The 21,397-nt window shown below is 44.8% G+C and overlaps 1 protein-coding gene across 2 annotated transcripts in view; it reads right to left on the bottom strand.

Moving 5' to 3' along the window:
• Positions 1 to 21,397, bottom strand: part of LOC111841051 (serine/threonine-protein kinase Nek7) — a 42,316-nt gene that overhangs the window by 11,374 nt on the left and 9,545 nt on the right. For both annotated transcript variants that reach the window (XM_023806524.2, XM_023806525.2), the window contains 7 exons: positions 20,581 to 20,659; positions 16,373 to 16,513; positions 13,112 to 13,174; positions 11,862 to 11,972; positions 7,917 to 8,025; positions 6,109 to 6,216; positions 1,715 to 1,809 (listed from right to left, as the gene is read on the bottom strand). In XM_023806524.2, coding sequence (XP_023662292.1) covers positions 1,715 to 1,809; positions 6,109 to 6,216; positions 7,917 to 8,025; positions 11,862 to 11,972; positions 13,112 to 13,174; positions 16,373 to 16,495 — 609 coding nt within the window. In that variant the 5' untranslated portion in view covers positions 16,496 to 16,513; positions 20,581 to 20,659. The remainder of the gene's footprint in view (positions 1 to 1,714; positions 1,810 to 6,108; positions 6,217 to 7,916; positions 8,026 to 11,861; positions 11,973 to 13,111; positions 13,175 to 16,372; positions 16,514 to 20,580; positions 20,660 to 21,397) is intronic.

The raw sequence follows: 21,397 nt of genomic DNA, 5'->3' as shown, positions 1-21,397 counted from the left end.
ACATGCATTCACCAGGCTGGGCTGTACCAGTCACCTTCAAATCATACGTTTCATTACCCACAACAGATAGAACACGGCATCGTCCCCAAAGGATTTTATGAAGCAGGACAAGCAGGATGAAAAGGCCTTTAGAAAACAAACGCAGCTGCATCCAGCTTCTGTTTCAAAGGTGATACACTGATCCGATACCCCACGAGTTACTGGCCACATTCATGTTGCGATTCATTTAGTCATGTAGACAGACAAGCCGCGGTCTTGTTCACGCCGCCGTTTTTGTAGACTCAGAATTAAGTTGGTATATTTGGTGTAGACACAGCACGTATCCGCGCCGCGGTACAGATGAGATGTACTGATCGATCTGTTGAAGCATGGCTGGCATTTTAAGTATTTCACGTAAGTTTATTCTGTTAATAATAAAGCAGCTGTTCTTCCGCGGTTAGCACTGTCGTCGGCTGAGCTAGTAGCTAAAGCCACCTGCGTGGAAACAGGTTCAGCATCCAGCCGAACACCTTCCGTAAAACCGCATTAGCAACTTATTTCAGGGAGGCAGGGCGAGAGGCAGGGGGCGCTGTACCTGGGCAGCCAAGGGACGAGGATGAGAGTTTACATCACATAAAGCGTCTCCAGAGGCCCCTCAGCTGGCCGGCACTGCATCGCACTGCATCGCACTGCGGTCAGGCGCACGCTGCCGACTCGGCGCACTGTGGGAGTCTAATTAGCGTCTAGAATGACCGTCTCTGTGACGAGGTGAACTCGGAGGGCCCTTCTCAGCCTGAGGCCCTTCAGGAGGTGGTATAACGGGGGCTCGTGCCCCCCCCCCCGCCGCCTCCCAGCCCTCGTGCGCGCTCCACAGTGAAGGATAATTACTCTGAGATAATTGAAAGAAAATTGAAAGGAAAAAAGGTGCTGAACTTCAAATGTTTTTGTGCGCATTGCTGATGAGCAGCCCCAGCCCGTTTGCTCCCGTGTCGTACCCCCCCCCTCATTCCCTCCCCCAGTTTCCTTCAGGTCTCCCATCCACCGGCAGACCGCAGGGCAGACAAGCCACCCGAAAGCCTCAGCTTCTTCTTTAAAAGAACTTGCACATCTCCTGTGGCCCCTGTAATACGACGGCGCAGGGCTGAGGAAATCTACTGGCATGGTTGCCTCAGCTGAGCAGACCGTGAGAGTTAACTTGCACAAGAATCGTAGCCCTCTAAAAAGTCCAGGTCCGTTTCCGCTCCTCATCAGAGGGAGGCAACCTCTGTTTCCAATCACGCTGGCCCATTAATCCGATGGCGCTGCTGTGTACTTAAGAAGTCATTCCTACAGGTTAGGTTATCGTTCTTGTAAAAACAGTACAATATCAGAAACATATGAAACAGTCATTTAAATCTTGCTGGCAAACTTCAGCAATACTACAGGCTTCCTCTCTGGAGTGCTTAGCTCATAAAAATAAAATAATGTTGGATTTTACTGTAATCGCCCTAACTCTGCTGAATGATGGGCTGTTTTGGTTTTTAGGGTAAGGCTTCATACAATGCAGCATCCATAACTATCGTGCCACATTTCATAAATGTTTTTCTGAAGTGACTCAGGTTAAACGATCGCTGGCTTGCCTCTCAAAATCTGAGCCAGCAACATTTTGGTCACACATACTGGTCCTTCAAAAAATAATAATTGTCCCACATTTCATGGATCGGATTCCCCCCCCCCCCTTAAAAATAAACATTACCTCGTAGAGTAAACAGCCTAGTGACCAGATGTCAGATTTGAAGTTGTATCCGGTTTCATGTATCCTCTCTGGAGACATATAATAGGGGGTGCCCACTGAAACACAGAAAGGTAAAGCGGGAGTCAGTCGATCCCTCCGCTTGCTAAAGCATTCAAAAAACACCCACTCCAGGAACTGAAATGTCAAATGTAACTACTAGACCACTTGGATATGGACTGCAGGAGAGCTATGAAATATTCACTCACTCACTCACTCACTCACTCACACACACACACACACAGTCCCTTCACTTTCTCACAAAGCTATTTCCAAATGGTTCTTTAAAATAACATTTTGTACTGCTGGTATTACTTAGACTTCAATACCCGTCTCCACCGTCTTAACCAAGTGACCATGACATTTTCTTTCTGCAGTAACAGCACTCTGCCACTGAAAGGCGCCGTGAGCTTTAACGACGACTGTTTCTACATCGTGCCATCACCAGTACATAATTAATGTTTATTCTCATTTCCGAAGGGAAAGAAAACATCTAAAGTAAATGGATCGTGAATATTTAAATGAGAACACTGTCCATTCACTTCCCCCCCTTTCAGTCGATTTAACATCATTTATACAAGTACCTGTCAGTGTGAAAGGACTTACGAAACACTTTTGGGCAAGCTGTGATATGGACCAATTTCCTCCTAAACTCCTCAAGTTCCTGAAACACCAGTGACCCTTGTTGAGGTAAAACCAGACACTACCTTCATCCTGTTGAAAGCATGTATTACGGCATTAAGTGTGTTTTGTGTATGCCATTACTGCAAGTTAGCGCAGCTCAAAGAGATTCCTAATGATCATTATTAGAAAAACAAGCCATCTATTTTTCCTAAACTAAGACAGCGATAAACAAAGATGAAGCCACAGCACCACTTATATGACACTGGGTCAAACGCAAAGTTATGCAAATGAATAATTTCTCCAGATAAATTAATGCGCATTATTACAATTTGTTGCATCACAAAGTCCAAATCTTTGACATCTCCAATCATAAAACACACTGTAGACTTTAAAGTAAACTCTTTTGGGAAACGTACTTTTAAATATTTCTTATTAGACTAAGACGCCTGAAAATGATAATCACAGCCTATTAAACAGTAAAGCCCTTTTTTGCAGTGACACACTAGCAAACATAATGACAAAGATAATTAGTGTTCATTTGTCATTGTTTTTTGATGCTACACGCAAATGTGTATAACCTGAATTATCGTTATCGCTGCCTTAATCTTAATCACCGTTCCACAGCATTTTTTTTTCTTCCAGGGATTTTCTTTTGTTCTTCCGTGGGGCTCGCCACACGCTCACCCCGCCCACTTCATTTAAAGGGGAAGAATCCCCTGGCTCCCCATGCAAAGATAAGTAAGACTTTTCTATTTGTGTCTGCGGGCGGCTCAGCTACTGAGGGACGGAGTTAAAAGGGTGGGCCTCGGCTTCTGGGGCGGAGAATTGACAGGCGCGTAGCGGCGCTTCCTGGACCCCCTTCCACAGCACACCCCAGTGCTCGACTGCGGAGGTTTGTCTCATTACAGCCTGAGCTGTCAGCCCCTACCTTTCCACCCCGCAGAGGCAGGGAGAGGGAGAGAGAGAGGGCACGTAAGAGAGAGAGAGAAAGAGAGAGAGAGAGAGAGAGAGAGAGAGAGAGACCGGGCCTCTGTGTTCCAGGATGCATAAACTCACAAGATGCAAACCTCGGCATGATTGACAATTAACAACATTACGCACAGCCAATCACTGCAAAGCAACAAAGTAACTGTTTCAGTCTAAATTAAACATTTAACCAACAACATGCGCTTTCCTTGAACTTGTAAAGAGCTAGTTGAATGATGCTGCATTATATTTTAAATTATTAAATATTTTATTACTATGGTATATTACAAAACATATGTATTAATATGTGAAGTAGTATACCAAGAGATGGCCTGTACACATTACGCATTCTTTAATAATATATTTAAGTATTCAGTGATCAAATATGTATCAAACAGTAGGTAATTTATTAAAACGCAGGCTATAAAAAGCAAGGCTACATGCAAAAATAAAGCGAGAAAATGGTCTGCATATTTCTTCCATATGTAATGGGACCATTTTTGTATTTTCTCAGCAGTTATCATTTTTCCCTGCACGAGGCCACCCTATATCAATTCGGCATCCACTAGAGACATTGTGACAGTTTATATCGCTTTTCGATGCCACTGAGCTTATGGGATGTTTATGAAGTGCTTTAGTGGAAATAATGGTTACAAGTGTTAGAAAATAAACAAGAACCACATCTAGCAGGAGATGCCATTCGAGGAGCAGAAGAAGCAGGCAAGATCTGCGAGAAAGGGCGGTAATTAAGATAGAGAGATAATGAGCTAGAGGCAGGCTGGACACTCGCTGCTAATAATGCTGTAATTTTAGCTACATGCTAAGAGTAATAGTTTATCGTAATTTCGCCCTTCATGTAAAAAGCTTCAAGGTAAGGATTTACACAGCTTGCATTTTTAAATTTTCACTAATTGTTATAGTTGGACATAGATTACATTTCTAAATGAGCTATATGTTCACCAGTATCACAGTGCTACGAGCAAAGCCAAGCATCAACACACAACACTGCCGGTTGCCAGGGGGCCGTACTGACACCAAAAAAGCAACTCAGGCTCATTATCGACAGCTGCTGACCTTCAAACAGGTGTTTGACAAACAAGAGGCAGTGACAGTCAGCGGCCAACAAAATTAATAAAATAAAATATACGTGTAGCTATGAACTGCGAATAAAATTTGAAGAAGAACAATCAAGGCTGGGAGGGACTGTCAAAATAGTGACTACACCATGAAATCAGAAAGGCATCATCGTAAAAAAAAAATAAAAATAAATAAATACCACCCATCTCATAAAAGATACAAAACGGTGCTAGCTAGCTAGACCTTTGATCCACTGCGGTTTGAAATGCAGAGGAAGGTCTCTGTTAACCTGGCTGCTTCGGGTATTAACAGCAGCTCACGCTTTACTACGACGTGAACAACGGATGAGGTTTTGTCAAGGTAAAAAGAAAATAAAAAAAAAAACTTGCCGCCTACCAGATTGCTATGCTTTCGGATCGTACACAGAGAAGTACACAGCCCCCTCCCATATTAAGAATAGCCTCTTGTGAGAGAGGTACGTTGAGTGCTCAAAAGTGTAATGTGAGTGTCCTGTCACACGAAATGCATTCAGTAACTGAGCGTAATAAGAATACCTTATCACAGGAGCGATGCTGACAGGTTGCACAACAAGCGGAGGGAACGATGGGAGCGATGACGGCGATTGCGCAGCTTCTCCCGCCTGCACGGGTTGCTAAGCGAGGTGCCGCGCTTCTGCCGGCCTTTTATTCTATTATTTCTGCGCTCAAATGTCAAGCGTCACTTGCAACTGCGGTTGAGGCGTATGTGTGATTGCTACACTGCTTAACTCGGTAGCTGACCGCCTCGGTCATGGAGAAGCCAGACCAGTTCCTCATAAAGTATTAAACTGATATATAAAAAACTATATATATAAAAAAACCATATAGTATGACACCTTGCAGGGCCTAGGTGTCCCAGGCAGTCTGGGACTTTTCAAAAGCTCCTAGAGAACATTATAAAACACTGGCTTCACTAAATGTATGCGGAGTCCATTCTTAAGCATATGTTAATGCTCAGTATCAGAACTGAAAGGCCACAGAAACACCCATATAATTAAAAAAAAAACAAAAAAAAAAAAACAGAAGAGGCGCAGGAAAGGAGGGAGGAGGATGAAAATAAAAACAGATGTAGAAGAGACAGAGGACAATAATACGTCTTAGCGGAACGTGATGTGGGAACAGATGTGGGAACCGTTTGTTCAGTTCGACGGGATGGGAGAACAGAACATTACGTTACGCCTGTTTTATGGGAGCAGCCTTGACAGATCCGACCCTTTGTAGGGCTGCAGGGGGGGGGGCATTTCGGCCATTTAGACGACCCGCAGCATGCTCCCCAAGGGACTGGGGCCTTCACAAACCTAGCATGTCCTTCAATGCGTTTCTGGTATTGCAAACTAGCTAAGTGCAAAGTAGTAGCTGGGAGACTATACTGGCACCGGCTGTGGGTAAAGCCTGCCGTAAAATACTCCCTTACAGCAGCAGCTAGTCCAGACTTCACATCCTGTGCAGGTCAAAGCAACAGGAAAGTCCTAACTGTCCAATGAAATAGATATGTCTAGTGGCTGGCTAAGGCTAGCCATTAGCTTCCAGAAGGTCAAGCTTTTTTAATAACAAACACGTGGTTCCAGGTCAGAGCGGTACAGTATAATGAAACACATCCGCCTCAGGCACTGCCGTGACTCGGCCAAAGCTGAGCATTTTAATTAAGCTCACCTAGAGAGTGGGCGGCTGTGGTTTTAGAGCTGAAAAATCTTCCCAGTCCCAGGTCTCCCAGTTTAACTACCCCAGTGGCAGTAATGAACACGTTGGCTGGTTTTATGTCTGTGAAAAGAAGAGAGAGAAGGGTTTCATTTTCGAACTGCAGGCCTCACACAAAACTACAGATAAGCAGGAAATGGATTTCGGACAACTGTAATTGCCAATTATAAGTTTACAATGGTATGCCAGTTGGAGGCGTGGGGTTCAAATGCTGGCTTGAAAGGTGTTTAAAAAGGGAGAGTCTTGAATCATGCATTTTCACAAATAAGCATGGGATTTTTCTTTGACATTTCACATTTTTGCCAAATTTGAACCATTAATTGAATACCTATGTACGTTCACACAAATTAACGGCAATTAACATTTGGCAATATAACACCTAAGTAGGACTGCATGTGATAAATACAGTAATAATTTTACTGATGAAAGGAAGACATTTTCTTTTATACTTTTAGTGTGATTCCTGGAGGTTAAAACAGCACAGTGACAGATTTGAACGCAATCTGTTTGGGATGCGAAGAAGTCAAAGCAGGATTGTGTGGAATCGTCACTGGGGACTTCTGGCAAAATGTCACCATGCAACCTTGACGGGGGAATAGAAGGTGATGAATGGAAGCGTAGCTTCTGGGCCTGCATTATACGCCTTGTTGGAGCCGTTTAGTTTCTCACAGATGGCGAGCAGGAGGGTATGCTGGTTGGCTGGAATATTATCCACAATTTCCAGTGACCACACTGGTAATTCCAAATGATTGCTATGTTTGTCGAGACGCATGGGGGGGAGCGGAGGGGCCCAGCTCAGGTGACTGTGGAGTGCGGTCAGCTGGCCTGTCTACTGGTATTGCTGGTGACTGGGGGAACATCTGTTCTGATTTCCCCTGAAAACCATCAGGCAAATTATTTAATTTACCGCAGCCTTTATGAAATGCATTTGATAGAATGTTCACACCTAAAGAGCAAAACGTATATTTAGAAGTATGAATCTGGGACCTCACCTCGTGATCATTTGAGTATTCCCTAACCTCCTTCCTCCTCCTGCTTTAATATTTAACTATCCATCATGAATCTGGAACATCTGACGAGCATCCAGGAGAAACAGACTCCCAAGTGTCTATGGCAATCGCTGCAGTGCCAATGCAAAGGCTACAAGGACATCGACTGGCGGAGATGAACGAGGCGGATTTAACTTAGCGAGCTGACAGACAAAGAGCTGGCCTTTTGGTCAAAGGGAGGGCAAAGTGACCCGTAGCGCCGCCCAGTGGCCGGACGTGGAAATGTTTCCTTGTAAAGGTGCCCCTGTTTAGAGGGCTGGGCTGTACCTTTATGACAAGCTGGGGAGGCCATTTCTGCTGCTCTGTCACCTCTACAATGGGAGGAGCACCTTTTTCACCAAACACCCTGGCCATGTGACCTCTACAATCTGATACACTACATGAGGGTGAATAATCATGTTGAACCTCTGGGTCAGTGAATTATTCACTTAATTTATTTAAAAATTAAATTACAGCTTTAACTAAAAGACTTCACCATGTTGTGAATATTGTGAACTAAGCACATCTGGAAATCTAGAAGATTTCAGGTAAAAATAACTTAAGTAACAGATGCCTGTGCTCGTGTCATGTTTGTCTGGTATCGTAACCTTGTGTGAAATCCACAAAACAAATCTCATGTAAATGTCATGTAAACCCAAGTGACTGGCAGAGATGCGAGTGGAGAGAGGTGGCAGCGGGGGGCGGGGGGGGGATGGGGGAGGCGGGTTGTCGCACCCCGGTGCATGACGCGCCGAGAGTGCATGTGGTCCAGAGCACTGCACAGCTGGACGAAGTATTTCCACACGGTGCTTTCCGGAATAAGCCGCCTCTGCTTCTTGAAGTGCTGTTGGGGGGGGATGGAAATTAAAATAAACAGAGAGGATTGAAGCATCCCTACCCAACATGAACCATGGAAAAGAAAGCAATTGGCGCTCATTTCATTTGCAGCTGTCAAAAGTACAGTCATGGTGAAGGGCTGAAGTTCTCATATACAAGCACTGAGGGACAGGAAGACCAGTCTTCACTGACCACCTGCTCCACAATTTGTCAATAGTGAACTGAACATCTTCAAATTATAATTTCAATCTACTTTTACAATTACAATTACAAGTGGCTCGCATCGACATCTCTCCTGCCTAATCTGCTGCCAACGGTTGTACATTTATACCCAGGCTTAACAAACTGCAGCATATATATCGGGACTTTTGTTCATGTGACTTCCTCTGCTGCCCCCTGAAGGACGGGCTCCCCCTTTGGGTCTGGTTAGGGTTAGGGCTTCCTCTGCTGCCCCCTGGAGGACGGGCTCCCCCTTTGGGTCTGGTTAGGGTTAGGGCTTCCTCTGCTGCCCCCTGGAGGACGGGCTCCCCCTTTGGGTCTGGTTAGGGTTAGGGCTTCCTCTGCTGCCCCCTGGAGGACGGGCTCCCCCTTTGGGTCTGGTTAGGGTTAGGGCTTCCTCTGTTGCCCCCTGGAGGATGGGCTCCCCCTTTGGGTCTGGTTCCTCCCTAACTGTCTTCCTACTAGGTCAGGGGTGGCCAATCTTATCTGCAAAGGGCCGGTGTGTATGCGGGTTTTCATTGCAACTCCCTAATTAGATTACTAATTAGAGGACTGATTGGCTGAAGAGTCCTCACACCTGGGTTTGAACAGCTGACCTACAGGTTATCCCAAAAACCTGCATACACACCGGCCCTTTGCGGGTAAGACTGGCCACCCCTGTACTAGGTGGTTTTTCCTTGCCACTGTCAACTCTGGCTTGCTTACTGGGGGCTTTGAGCAGGGACAATGTAAGGTGCTTTAAGGCAATGTAATGTTGTGAAAGTGCACCATATAAAAAACTGAACTGAACTGAAATTAGCTGGGATGTTCAGTCAATTTTCTCACTACTTGTAGATCTATCAAATGATTCATTAGTTTAATTTGACTCTTCCTTTTGGCATACTGCCACCTGCGAATACTCTGGCCCTCACTATGACAGCCGTCTCTCCTGACAACGAGAATGAACTACAGGATCTAACAGACAAAGGGTCAGGATTTAAACTTCTCATGTCCCAAATTGTGTGATACTAACACACACACACAAACACACACAAAAGTCAATGCAGTTCTTTTTAAAAAACAGCGGTGGTTGTGTTGCTAAACATGCAGGTAGCTGCTGGCCTCGTTTCATAGACCTTAATTAGACATTGAAAGCTACCTTTGTGTCTCATTGAGTGCCTGCCAAAGCTGCAGAGCGACACTGCATTTCCCAGCTGCCTGTGTGTCTCACTGAGTGCCTGCCAAATCTGCATTGCGACACTGCATTTCCCAGCTGCCTTTGTGTCTCACTGAGTGCCTGGCGAAGCTGCAGGGCGACACTGCATTTCCCAGCTGCCTGTGTGTCTCACTGAGTGCCTGCCGAAGCTGCAGGGCGACACTGCATTTCCCAGCTGCCTGTGTGTCTCACTGAGTGCCTGCCGAAGCTGCAGGGCGACACTGCATTCCCCAAAATTCCAATTTGTGGTTATTTTCAGAAATGCACATCTGGTTCTTTGATACCTAAACAAGCCCCTGCCCCCTATCAAACACACACTCATTTATACACTGTTAGGAAACTGATACTCGATCTTAGTTCAGACAACATGCTCATGGCAACTGTTAGTGCTAAAATGTACATTTGAGCTTAATGGGCTGCATGCTCAAGTATTTGTCATCCGATCTTACTCAGTGTAACACTACCATTAAACCCAAACTGCAACAGATCTAACATAACAAGTATAGGAGTAAATATTCCAATGTATTGAGCTCATCAGACTTTAAAAAAAAAAAAACCTTTCCCTCAGAGAGGAGAAAATGCCTGGAAGCCCTCCAGCGAAAACTGAGATGAACCGACTTACAGATTCATATGAACCAACTATGGCAGTCTTAATAGAAGAATTCAAAGTGACCTTAAAGCTCACAGCTTGGGTCAAAAGAAACAAATGAATGCCTTTCATTATATTTTCATTATATTTTGATGCACAGTGATATCTTGCTGCTGTTTTCAGTGGGAAAGTCTAGATAAACAGAAACACATGACACAGAGGTTTTGGGAAATCACAGACATTCATGTCCAATATAAAGGAGAGTTTTATAACAAGACCAAGAAATGCTAATACACGCGGAGAATCAGAGACAGGAGGATCCAATCAATAGCAACAATGACGATCACCTGACTGGACACACTTAGGTGATAGAGCCCCTCCACAATTCTCACAGTAAGATAGTTACGCTCACCCAACCAGGTAAACCTGGAAAGTACATCCTTATTTTTATTGATTATGTACTATTTTTCACATGTTAAACTTCCTCTCGCTTTCAGGGAAATATTTCAAGCCAACCTGGATGTAATTCTTGGCTTAATAAGCACTGGCCTACATCCCAAACAGATCACTGGTTGTGCTATTTCTCAAGATTTCCATTTGCATATGAAGAGCGGCGCTGAATGCCAGGCACGGTGCACCAAGTCCCTGATTACCCAAAGGTAAACAGGACCGGAGTCACAGTTTGGAATTTCATGAAACTCACAAGCAATCTGACATCGCCTGAATTCTGAAATGGACAGAGATCAAAAAGAATGGAAGCTCATGCATTTTGAATACTTACATCACAATCCTCCTATATGTGTAATGTAGGGAGAATTGCGTTTTCATAAATTTATAAGCACATACTGTAACTGACTCTCAATGGCATGGCAGGGATGGAGAGGGCAGGGATGGAGAGATGGTGGTCATACCAATTCGACATCATCTGAGGCTTGTAGTGTTGCTCTCTCATTTCCTAAATTCCTTCCACATTTTTCCAGGACACCTTGTATATATCAAGCAGACTGCACTTCACACGTATGATTGATCAGTCACTTCCCCAGGCTCCCCCCAGTACTGTGGTGTCGGATCTAGCAGGAAAATAAGCAGCTGACACAAGCAGATGCCTTTTATAGTCACCGAGCAGGACTGACCATTACATTCATGGCTGCAGTTTATCCACAAGACTTTGCATGAACTTGCAATGTTACATTCGCTGGCTACTTGATCCCTTTATGCATCTCTGCTTCATAAGATACATACCAGCTAATGTTTCTTACTGGAAGTTAGACATGTACAGCATGTAGCTGCTAAACTTTACATATGGTGCTTAAACTGATTTCCATGTTTCCAAACCAAAAGACCTTTTCCCTCCATTAAACCTTGCTGTGATTTTCACAGTGCAGTGCAGTGCAGTACTCTTAAGATCCACCACCATGTTGCTATCACAGTTAGAACAAATATGTAGTGTTTGAGAAAATTCGCAAATATTACATTTATATTTTACAGGCTTTTGAATGACTCTTAAAAAATGGTTTCACATGTCTAAGTAAAACCACACATTGGTTAATACCAAAATTCTAGCAAAATTTTTGTTGCGCAGTTAAAGTTGAAGATAAAAGCACATCATAACAATCTAAAATATTTTAATAGTTTGGACACACTGGGAATTATTTTTCTGGTAGATGATGAAATTATGAAGATGGACGCAAACGTCCAATAAGCTGAACCTGTGCGAGGATCACAGTAACTGATATGTGTCATGAAAACAGATGCAAGTCTCTATACATGTGTCTGTTCCTTGCTGGCAGCTAATGACAGCGGAGAGACGTGGCTATCAGGAGCGGCATGCATGCCCTACCTTTATCATCTGTGACAGGTCTCCCGCGTCTGCAAGTTCCAGGACAATATTCAGCTGGTTCTCTTCAATGAATGAGGCGTGATATTTAATTACATTGGGATGATTCAATTGCTGGGGAGGTGGGAGCAAAAATCATCACAGGTTGGTTAAACGTTAACCTTAAAGTCATAATCAACACTCAGTGAGTTCTATAGAATGCCAGTCCCCAGTTTTTTGCATATTTACAACACAGAGCAGACTAATATTAATGCAGTTTCCATGGTAAAATGCAAAATGAAAAGACCTGATGAAACTAATGTCAAATCCTTGTGTGACCTCAAAGGAAAAAAAGTGCAGGCATGTATTCTGGCCTGTTTTTCATGTTTCTGTCTGTGACAGAATCCTAAACACGACTGAAAAAAATGTTAGGTTAAAACATAAAAAAAATACACCGATCAGAGCAAAAAGCCACAGGTTAAACAGCATTTGCTCGTAACATGTGCTACAGACAACATTTTAGAACCTTAAATGCTGTAAAAACGAATTAATCGAGGCCATGTTCATAAAATAAGCATGAGCAAGATGGTTGCTATGCGTACTTGTGAATGTCACCATTTCGTTGAATACACGGTGTAAGACGCAAATCTGAAACCCAATAAACCCACTTACTGTTTGTGGTCTGAAGGATAGAAAATAGTGAACGTGAATAATGACCCACATTTTCACCAGTTTATATAACTGGAAATGCTTTGAAGAGAACTCTTGAGTGGTGTTGATGGTGTTGGCATGGCAGGTTAATAATGTTCATTTCATTAAACTATCAATACTTTACAAAATCTTCATGTTCTCAAATGACCCCCTGTGCCTGGGTGATTTACTGAACTTGAAATTATCTTTAATCAAATTATTTTTCAAAGGTTGCGTACCTGTTTAAGGTATTTTGGATAACTTACCATCCCATAGTTTTTTGTATATGTGAGAAATTTCCAATCTTTGCCTGTTTTGATGGTACGTGATACATTAATCACATTCTATGTCATCTTAACACTAGAGATACTGGGGCAAATAAAAACCATAGTTTTGCCCTGCAATAAAGAAACCATTCCTGCCTGGAGGAATGACACGCTGGAGCTAGTGATGTGTTCACTGTTCATCTGGTGCAGATCAATTGTTTCTCTCATGTTGATCTCAAGGTCTCTGTTTCGGTGCCTTTAGAAAACACAACACAAGGCGCCGCCCCGTTCATTCGTTGGGCATTTTTTTTTTTTTACCTTAAGGAGGTCTATTTCTTTGATGCAATCTTGCCGCGCTTTGGCATCCATCAAGTCGAATATCTATCAAGAGATCAAAGGGAGAGTCGCTGTTACGGCATCCTCTGAGCGGCGCCGTCCGAAAGGCACACCTGGAGGACGGGGCCGTGCCTCTCTCACCGAAACCTCACTGTGACTCACCGCACTGTTTTACACGGCAAAATGTGCCGTCGTGAGAACCGATGTCTCATGAATTATAAACTGATAGTAAAAAAAAAAAAACAGCTCATCGCTGATTCCACTTCCTTTACATTAAATGTGTCCAAAACTAGCATCTCTGTCATTAAAGCTGCCTGATGTCATATGATACCTTCGGGACAAACCTGCAGTAATCAGCTTTCACAAGAATTTCATAAAAAGGAATGATACATAAAGTTAATGTCTTTCTGAAGTCAAAATATGCATTGCCTGACAAAACAGGCACAGCTCAAGTCTGACTGCATCTACAGCAGCTTAGAAATAATTAACTGTTTAAATAACATCATAAATATCCATCCATCCATCCATATCCACAGGAAGAACAGAACACCATACTAGGGCAACTGTGAAAAGGATTGTCAGTCAAGAAACGTACAAACACGACTAATAACAGAAGTTCACTGTTAATAGGGGCAGGACTGTTTTTCTGGGGCCCAATCAAAAAGCCACTTTGGGAGCCGCCACACCCACCTCCTCTTGTGTAGTGACTGTTTGTGGCCAACAGGGGGCCCCATGCATAGATCTGAGTGTTGGTAAACACCGGCACTGACCATAACCTCTGTACTGGGGAAAGTGGTTATGAAAACAGTGGATGGATGACGTTCCATATAGACACACTCAAACCATTATGTCATTAGAATATGAATAACATAATGCTGTAGGCAGGGAACGGAACAGCCAGGAGTGCACTTTGAATGGCGGGGTGCACTGTGATTGACGGCCTGTCCGTGCAACGGCCATTTTGTACCCCAGCCTGCCGCGCGGAATCAAAACACACCCATGTTCATCTCAGGCTTCAGCACGAATACGCGCGGCAAGAGATCCGATATCTCCTGTTGATTATTTTGCGTCCGTTCCTTTTGTTGAGGTTTTTTTTATTCTAATTAAAGTCACATATTAGTGACACATCTGGAGCACTTAAACAAAAACCCGAGCCGTTCATGCATTTGCGTTCGTGACTCCTAATTAACATTCGGGACGGCACTAAACTGGGAGAGGCGCGGGGGCGCACTTTAAAGCTCGTTATGCGAGTGCGGTTAGCATGGTCTACCTGGAAACACTGGCTGCTTGTCAGAGCCATCATTAGCGGTGACGGGCCCGCAGCGGTGACAAGTGCAGATTACGCGGCGGCGGCGGCGCTCGCCTCGGCTGGAGGCGCGCTAATCTTCCGCTTGCCAATTATTTTTTCATACATCCCTGGCTTGCAGCTTCCCGGGAAACGGATCGCGGTTCGCAGAGAATCCCGAAGCATTTCAGAGGGGTGTGGGGGAGGGAGGACGCGGGGGTGGGGTGGGGGGGGAGTTATGAGGGGGTGGGATCGGGGGGTGGAGGGGAATTTGGGTGGTAGGATGTGGGGAGGGTGGAACTGGGTTAGGCATGTGGGGGGGTTATATGGAGGGAGGTGGGTGACCGGGGGGAGATGTGGAGGGGGGCTTTGGGGAGGTGTGGGGCAGAATTGGGAGAGAGATTTAGGGGTTATATGGGGAAGCAGATCAGGGTACATTTGGGGCAGAATTGGGAGACGAATGTCACCATGCCAGCCCAGTCATGGCCTTATATCAAGTATAGGTTTAAATTAACGCTAGGATCTAGCACACAGTGCACTCTGCAATTTATGCCAATCAATGCCTATCGCACACATCTGATTGGATGTGCCAGTGAATTTTAAATTAAGCATCTGTGGGTTTGGCTTTCTGGATTGGTTGAGTGTTCACTAGTTTTGCACTACGCAGTTGCAGACCCAAGATCCATTTATAAAACTAAAGGTTAACTCTAGGATTGGGGCTAGGAAATCTGATCGTGGATTAGCATAGGAGCTTCCTGGTTTTAAAATGCTTACATTTTAACTCTGCCTTGCGACCCTTTCAGAACTTACTGTGACCCATATCTGGGTCTCAATACATGGGTTGAGAATCGCTGCTCTATATAACCCCAACATCCCCCCATATAACCCCCACATCCCCCCGTATAACCCCCACATCCCTCTGTATAACCCCCACATCCCCCCAAACAACTCCCACGTCCCTCCATATAAACCCCAACATCCCCCCATATAACCCCCACATCCCCCCGTATAACCCCCACATCCCTCTGTATAACCCCCACATCCCCCCAAACAACTCCCACGTCCCTCCATATAAACCCCAACATCCCCCAGTATAAACCTCACATCTCTCCATATAACTCGCACATCCCCCTATATAAATGAGGTGGTGTTGCAGTTATACAGGAGGATTTTGAGGTTATACAGAGAGATGTGGGTGATATGCGGGGGGATGTGGGTATTATACAGAGGGATTTGGTTGAAACAGGAGTATATATATAAGGTAGGAGAATGTGTGCGTGCATGTGTGTGTGTGCGTGCATATATGTGTGTGTGCGTGCATGTGTGTGTGTGCGTGCATATATGTGTGTGTGTGTGCAGTGTCGTGAGGGATATTAGTGCGTTAAATGTGCATACAAGGCTGGGAACAAGACAAGCTGGGCCGAGGCCAGGCAAGGCATCACTGACCAGTGAGCCCACGGTGGGCAGCACGCCCGTGAGCCGGGGGCACGTGGGAAACGCAAAGACAACACAAACAAAGTGAAAAGCAGGCTGCAAACACACCTTTGTTTGCAGCTTTCCCTTACTTCAGGAAAAAACACTAGCAGTTAATTCAAGATGTTTGCATTTTGAAACAGCCCAGACCATTCAGGTTATGCTAATTTATTAGTATATATTTCTGGCAGATCTAAACACAAAAAAAATACTTACCATACAAACACATTAGGAATAAATTAACAGAAAGCAAAACATTTTATTTTTTACTTTCTATTACAATACACATATAGTAGGAAACTAGTCAAATCTATGCAAAAATGTAAAATGTATTTTATTAAGTGAATTGTCAAATGATACCAGAAGTACCAATCATCATTTGTCAACAAACCTCACACCAGTCCAAACGCCTCGTTTTTAGCATTAATTTCATTTGAGAGCATCCAGTGATGCTGATGTGTGATTCAATGAGCTCTGATTCTTACCTGAACCTTTTTCAAGGCCATGAACGTGTTGTCCAGCAAGTACCGCGCGCGGTACACCTCGCTGAACTGCCCTCTTCCGATCATCTTCCCGATTTCATAGTTTGCTAGAGCATTGTGCCCCATATCTGGCTGCAAAGGCTTCTGGAAATACAGATAAGTAAGAATAACATGAAGGTTTGGCAAGTTGTTTTTGTTTTCAAAGATGACACGGAATGGGAGAATACACTACTTTCATTCAGATCCCGATTCGTGTATAAACAGATGTCTGATTTTCAGGTACCCATGGCAGAAACAAGGATAGCCGTGAACTAAGCAAACGCATGTTCAGGCACTCAAAGATACAAACTGGACAAATATAAAACAGAAGAACTTTCATTACCAGTATGTATGGAATCCCACACCCAGGGCATGACAAGGTTTCAGGGGACCAGCAAACTTCTACTCTAAAATATACCCTAGGGCTGCCTGGCCTTTAAAACATCTAAAATTAGCCAGATCGTAATCATATTAAGAATGAGCCCCTTGGATACAAGTTCAAAAGCTGAGCATCTTGTAAACTTGTAATTGTATAAGATCATGACTACAGAAGGTGACAGACAGAGAGAGATGCAGGGAACTGTGACTGTTTAAATAAGGAAGGGCCCTTATAATGACCTAATACTACTGCATCCGTTTAGGTTTGCTTACTACAGACGAAACACGTGGAAGAAACTGGACACGGCACACATTGGTGATGTCATTACATTCAGTGGTGATGTCATTACATTCAGTGGGGATGTCATTACATTCAGTGGGGATGTCAGTTCATTCAATCACACCACCAAATTGTGCGCAAGGGTTACATAATAACGAGCGGTGCAAATATTAAAGACAGAAAAAAACGAAACACCTTAAAACAATGACACTGTGTCCCATCCATCCATCCATCCATACCCCTAATCCAGCAATGGGCTGTGGTGATACTGGAAAAACACTGGAGGAGACACCAGGTCATTGCAGGACAGACTCACTCACACTCACACTCAACAGGCAATTAAGAGACACCGATTTCCCTCACTCCGTATTTTTTTGGCTGCATGAGGAAAACTTGTGCCAATCCCACACACACAGAACCAGAAAACAACCACATTCTGTTAATACCGATTATCAGCTTTTCGTGATTTATCACAAAAGGGGCGACTTGCGTGCACATTGTGCAACGCCGCGATCGGCGGGCTGCCGGCATGGTGTCTGGAGCAATGGCGGGAGGCCAGAAGAACAGCATGAGGCAAACGTGAATCTGCAGAAGTCGGGGGGGAGGGGAGCACGGGAATCTTTCACTGGCCGTGCGGCGACAAGCGTCAGTACGAGACTGGGCCGCGTGGTGACAGGCGCGTGCTGCCAGCGCTCTCCCGCTAATGCGTTCTGGCACGTGGGGTCCGTAATGACACATTTACATATGCAATGACCTACATTTGCATGTCAGGTCGCGCACCGTCGGGCCTGATTAGTGGCAGCGCCGGGCGGCCCGAGAAGGCCAGAGGGTGGCGGCTTTTTTGGCCGCCCAGGGACGGGCTGCCAGCGAGGATTAGGCTGACGCGGCCTGAACATCGGACACTTCATTAGGGCTGATCTGTTTAACAGTGGGCAGCCGATGTAAACTGTGCAGCCTGTTCACGGCACCTCTTGTGTCCCATGGCTTCCCCCTTAGAGATTGGGGGGGGGGGGGAGACTGACTGACAGCTCTCCTCATCCACTCTGTCCCATCACAAAATATAGGAGAGAGCAGAGGTGGGGGGGGGGATGTGCCCCTGCCACTGGCTGACTCTGACACCACAGCCAAAAAAGGGCCAGAGTGTGCACACACACACACGCACACACACACACCGCACACGAGAGTTACAGAGATAGCAGCTTGTGAGAAAAACGCACAGCTTGTTTCACTCAATGGCATTGAGCCCACCATAAAGAGGAGAGACAGGTAGAAGAGAGGGAAAGCATTCGAGGGGGGGTGGGGAGATCTTTGTTTATTTTTGAACCAATTCTTCTGCATGTTTCCAGGCTGCAAAAACACCCCCAGCTCATGAGGCACAGAGAAATTAGCCAAGAAAAACAAAACACTATAAAATGTTGCCGGATACATCTGTGGATACCCTTTTCTCAGGCCTCTTCTTTATCATGCACCTAAATTCCTCTGATTTTCCTATTTTGGAGCCTAAGCAGCCAAGACTCCGCAGGCCAGTGGCAGATAACGGGCACAATGTGAAATCCGGCCAGCAGGGGTTCGGGGGCGGGAAGGCGGAGAGGCGGGGGCAGGCAGGACTGTAGCATGCGTGACATCACAAGCCAGCACAGCCAATGGCATCGTACAAACAAAACTCCCCGGATCAGAAGAGCAGTTTGGCTATTGTTCTGCAAAACACTCGAGTCAGACGCCAAGCAGAGATTTAACAGCTCAAACCTTAAATAATTCATACAAACTTACTCAACACGCTGCCATATTCCCTATACAGTCATTCATATAGTGTTTATTAACACTACATAAAAGCACACACGCAAACCCTAAATATATCCAGGTCATAAGTCCTCCTAATAATAGTAAACATATGAAACTCTGTGGTTTGCGTGTGCAAATATATCATAGGAAATGTCTCAGGTCAACATGTGTGTACAGTTTAATCATAACAACACAGGCAGGAGCGAAAAATGCCATGTCCACCACTGTGACTCGGTGCAGACTGCGGGGAATCTCCGCCCCAAAGGGCCAAAAAAAGCCACGGTCACAAAGAGAAATATTAGTCATTCCCCCAGAGCAGATCTCTGCTGATCCGATGGCCGGAGCCTCCTCCTCCTCCTCCTCCCAGCCACCTTGTCAGGGCAGCTGTCCTGATATCTTACACTCCTGCGGAGCTGAAATCTTTGAGCTGTACCCAAAACATTTTCCATATGTGCTTGTATACCCGTTGGGGGGTGGCATGTGTGTGTGTGTGTGTGTGTGTGTGTGTGTGTGTGTGTGTGTGTGTGTGTATGTAGGGGGCACTATTTCCTGCAAATATTTCAAATGTACCACAGGAACTAACCTCTATATAGGATGACATATCAAAATGGTGCATCAAATGTGCTTATTATTATCGTACATATGCCCAGTCTGTGTGGAAAGGGTACATTATCTGACTGAAACGTGATTTAGGTTTTAAAAACGAAGGACGCCAAAGCCAGACTTCAAAGGCTATATTGATACAAATACCGGTCAATGTTCAAATACACAAAAATGCCCCGTACACATTTCTTTCATGTCGGGTTTGAAAGCTCCTTTCGTTTAATGTCGTCCTTATTTATGAACGCCCTTTGAAGTTTATGGATTATTTACCTTGTTATTATTGCGAGTTTACTGAATTCATATGGAGAAAGAATCTTCCTTCCAAGAAAATCGATTGCTGGATGTTCCGGTCCGCTACGAAAATCCAGCAGAGACGGGATTTGCACATAAGAGGCGGCGTTTTATCGAACCACGTAACCACAGCGAGGGGTCCAGCTGCAAAAGTCTCAATCAATATAAGCAATTCCATATTGAGCCTCAACTTTGGTACTATGCGTTTGTTTAATTCCAAGGCTTTTTTTTAGATTCAAACATATTCCTTACAGCGATGTTTTTTTGTCCTTTTGTTATTTCTTTGTTGAAGAACTTCTTTCTTGTACAAAAAAACAAAAACAAAACAAAGAAAACTAGGACATGAAATTAACCCAAATATCTAATAAAAAAGCAGAAGCATTTATGTTGTGGCTTTTTTTTTCTTCATATCAACTGTCTCATAAAGCAGGATAATTGGTCACAAATAATTGGTCACAAAGAGAGGAGTCACGTTTGCAGGAGCCACAGTAAATTTGTTGCAAGATGCAAAAAACATGCTTTGAATCCACAATTCATCTGACGGACCCCCTTCCTCCACCCGACCCATCAGGTAGAGACGACACGAGAAGAAGAATCAGCCCTTTACGGTGCCTGGGAGAGACGAGGCAGTGTGCAAAAACTCAATTAATACCTGCTAGCTGTACACCTGTGTGGAATTAGTGTACGAGGGAAGGGGGCCTCGGGTCAGGGGGAAAACCAAGACCTAGAACCACTTCCTGTGGCTGGACTGACAGGTAGCTATGTCAGAACGGCAGGGGGAAGTGAGCAGGAGCGCGGCCACGCCGGCAGCTGTTTGGCGAGTGGTACATCTCCCTACCTGGTGGTGATGCTCGGACTGCTGACCTCCAGGCTGAACCTCCGTGGTGGCGGCAGATCAGTCACTGTATCCCAAAGCTCTGAAACCAGAACAGCAGCGATTCATTAGGATTCATGCGATTGGATAATTCACCGGAAACAGAATGGCGTAACAGAAAGACACAGATTCCAGTGTTATGGACGTGACGTCAAACTAACAAACGCCTCAGAGCATAGACAAGCTTAGCATCAATGAGTCAATTTGCCTATGTTTTAATGCAACCTCTTGGGTTGAATATAGACGAATCCTAAAAATTCATATACCAATTTACATGTTAGAAATACACAGAACGTTATCTGCGTTATGGATCTGAGATCAAATGGACCATTGCAAGAAATAGGCTGCAACTTGTCATTATTCAATTATATTTTTTTCTAATGCACTGACATATCGTGGCGATTATACACACACCCACACACACAGAAATAGAGCTGATTCTCATATCAGTTCCTCATCTTCCAGGAATAGGCTCCGGGTCGCCGCGACCTTGACCGGACGTGCGGTTTCACCACTACAGCACAAGTAACAGGGCTGCTGTTTCATGCTACCGTCGATCTTCCGACCGTGGTAGTGGCGAGGTTAGGAGGTGAACAGGACCAGCCTACAATCCACTGACAAACCAAAAAGACCATTATTTACAAAAATACTGAGATGCTGGACACACGCTCATTTTAACAGGCACACATAGTGCAGGCTGCCATGTGCAGGGAATTTCAAATCATCCGTGCTTGTGGCTGACCAGGTCTCTCGCGTTGACCCTCTCGCTGTGAACTGTAAC

The sequence above is a fragment of the Paramormyrops kingsleyae genome, chromosome 21 (assembly GCF_048594095.1).
Source record: "Paramormyrops kingsleyae isolate MSU_618 chromosome 21, PKINGS_0.4, whole genome shotgun sequence".
In the NCBI taxonomy this organism is placed as follows: domain Eukaryota; kingdom Metazoa; phylum Chordata; class Actinopteri; order Osteoglossiformes; family Mormyridae; genus Paramormyrops; species Paramormyrops kingsleyae.
The sequence above is the reverse complement of the archived record's forward strand: the minus strand, read 5'-3'. Positions and strand labels throughout refer to the sequence as shown.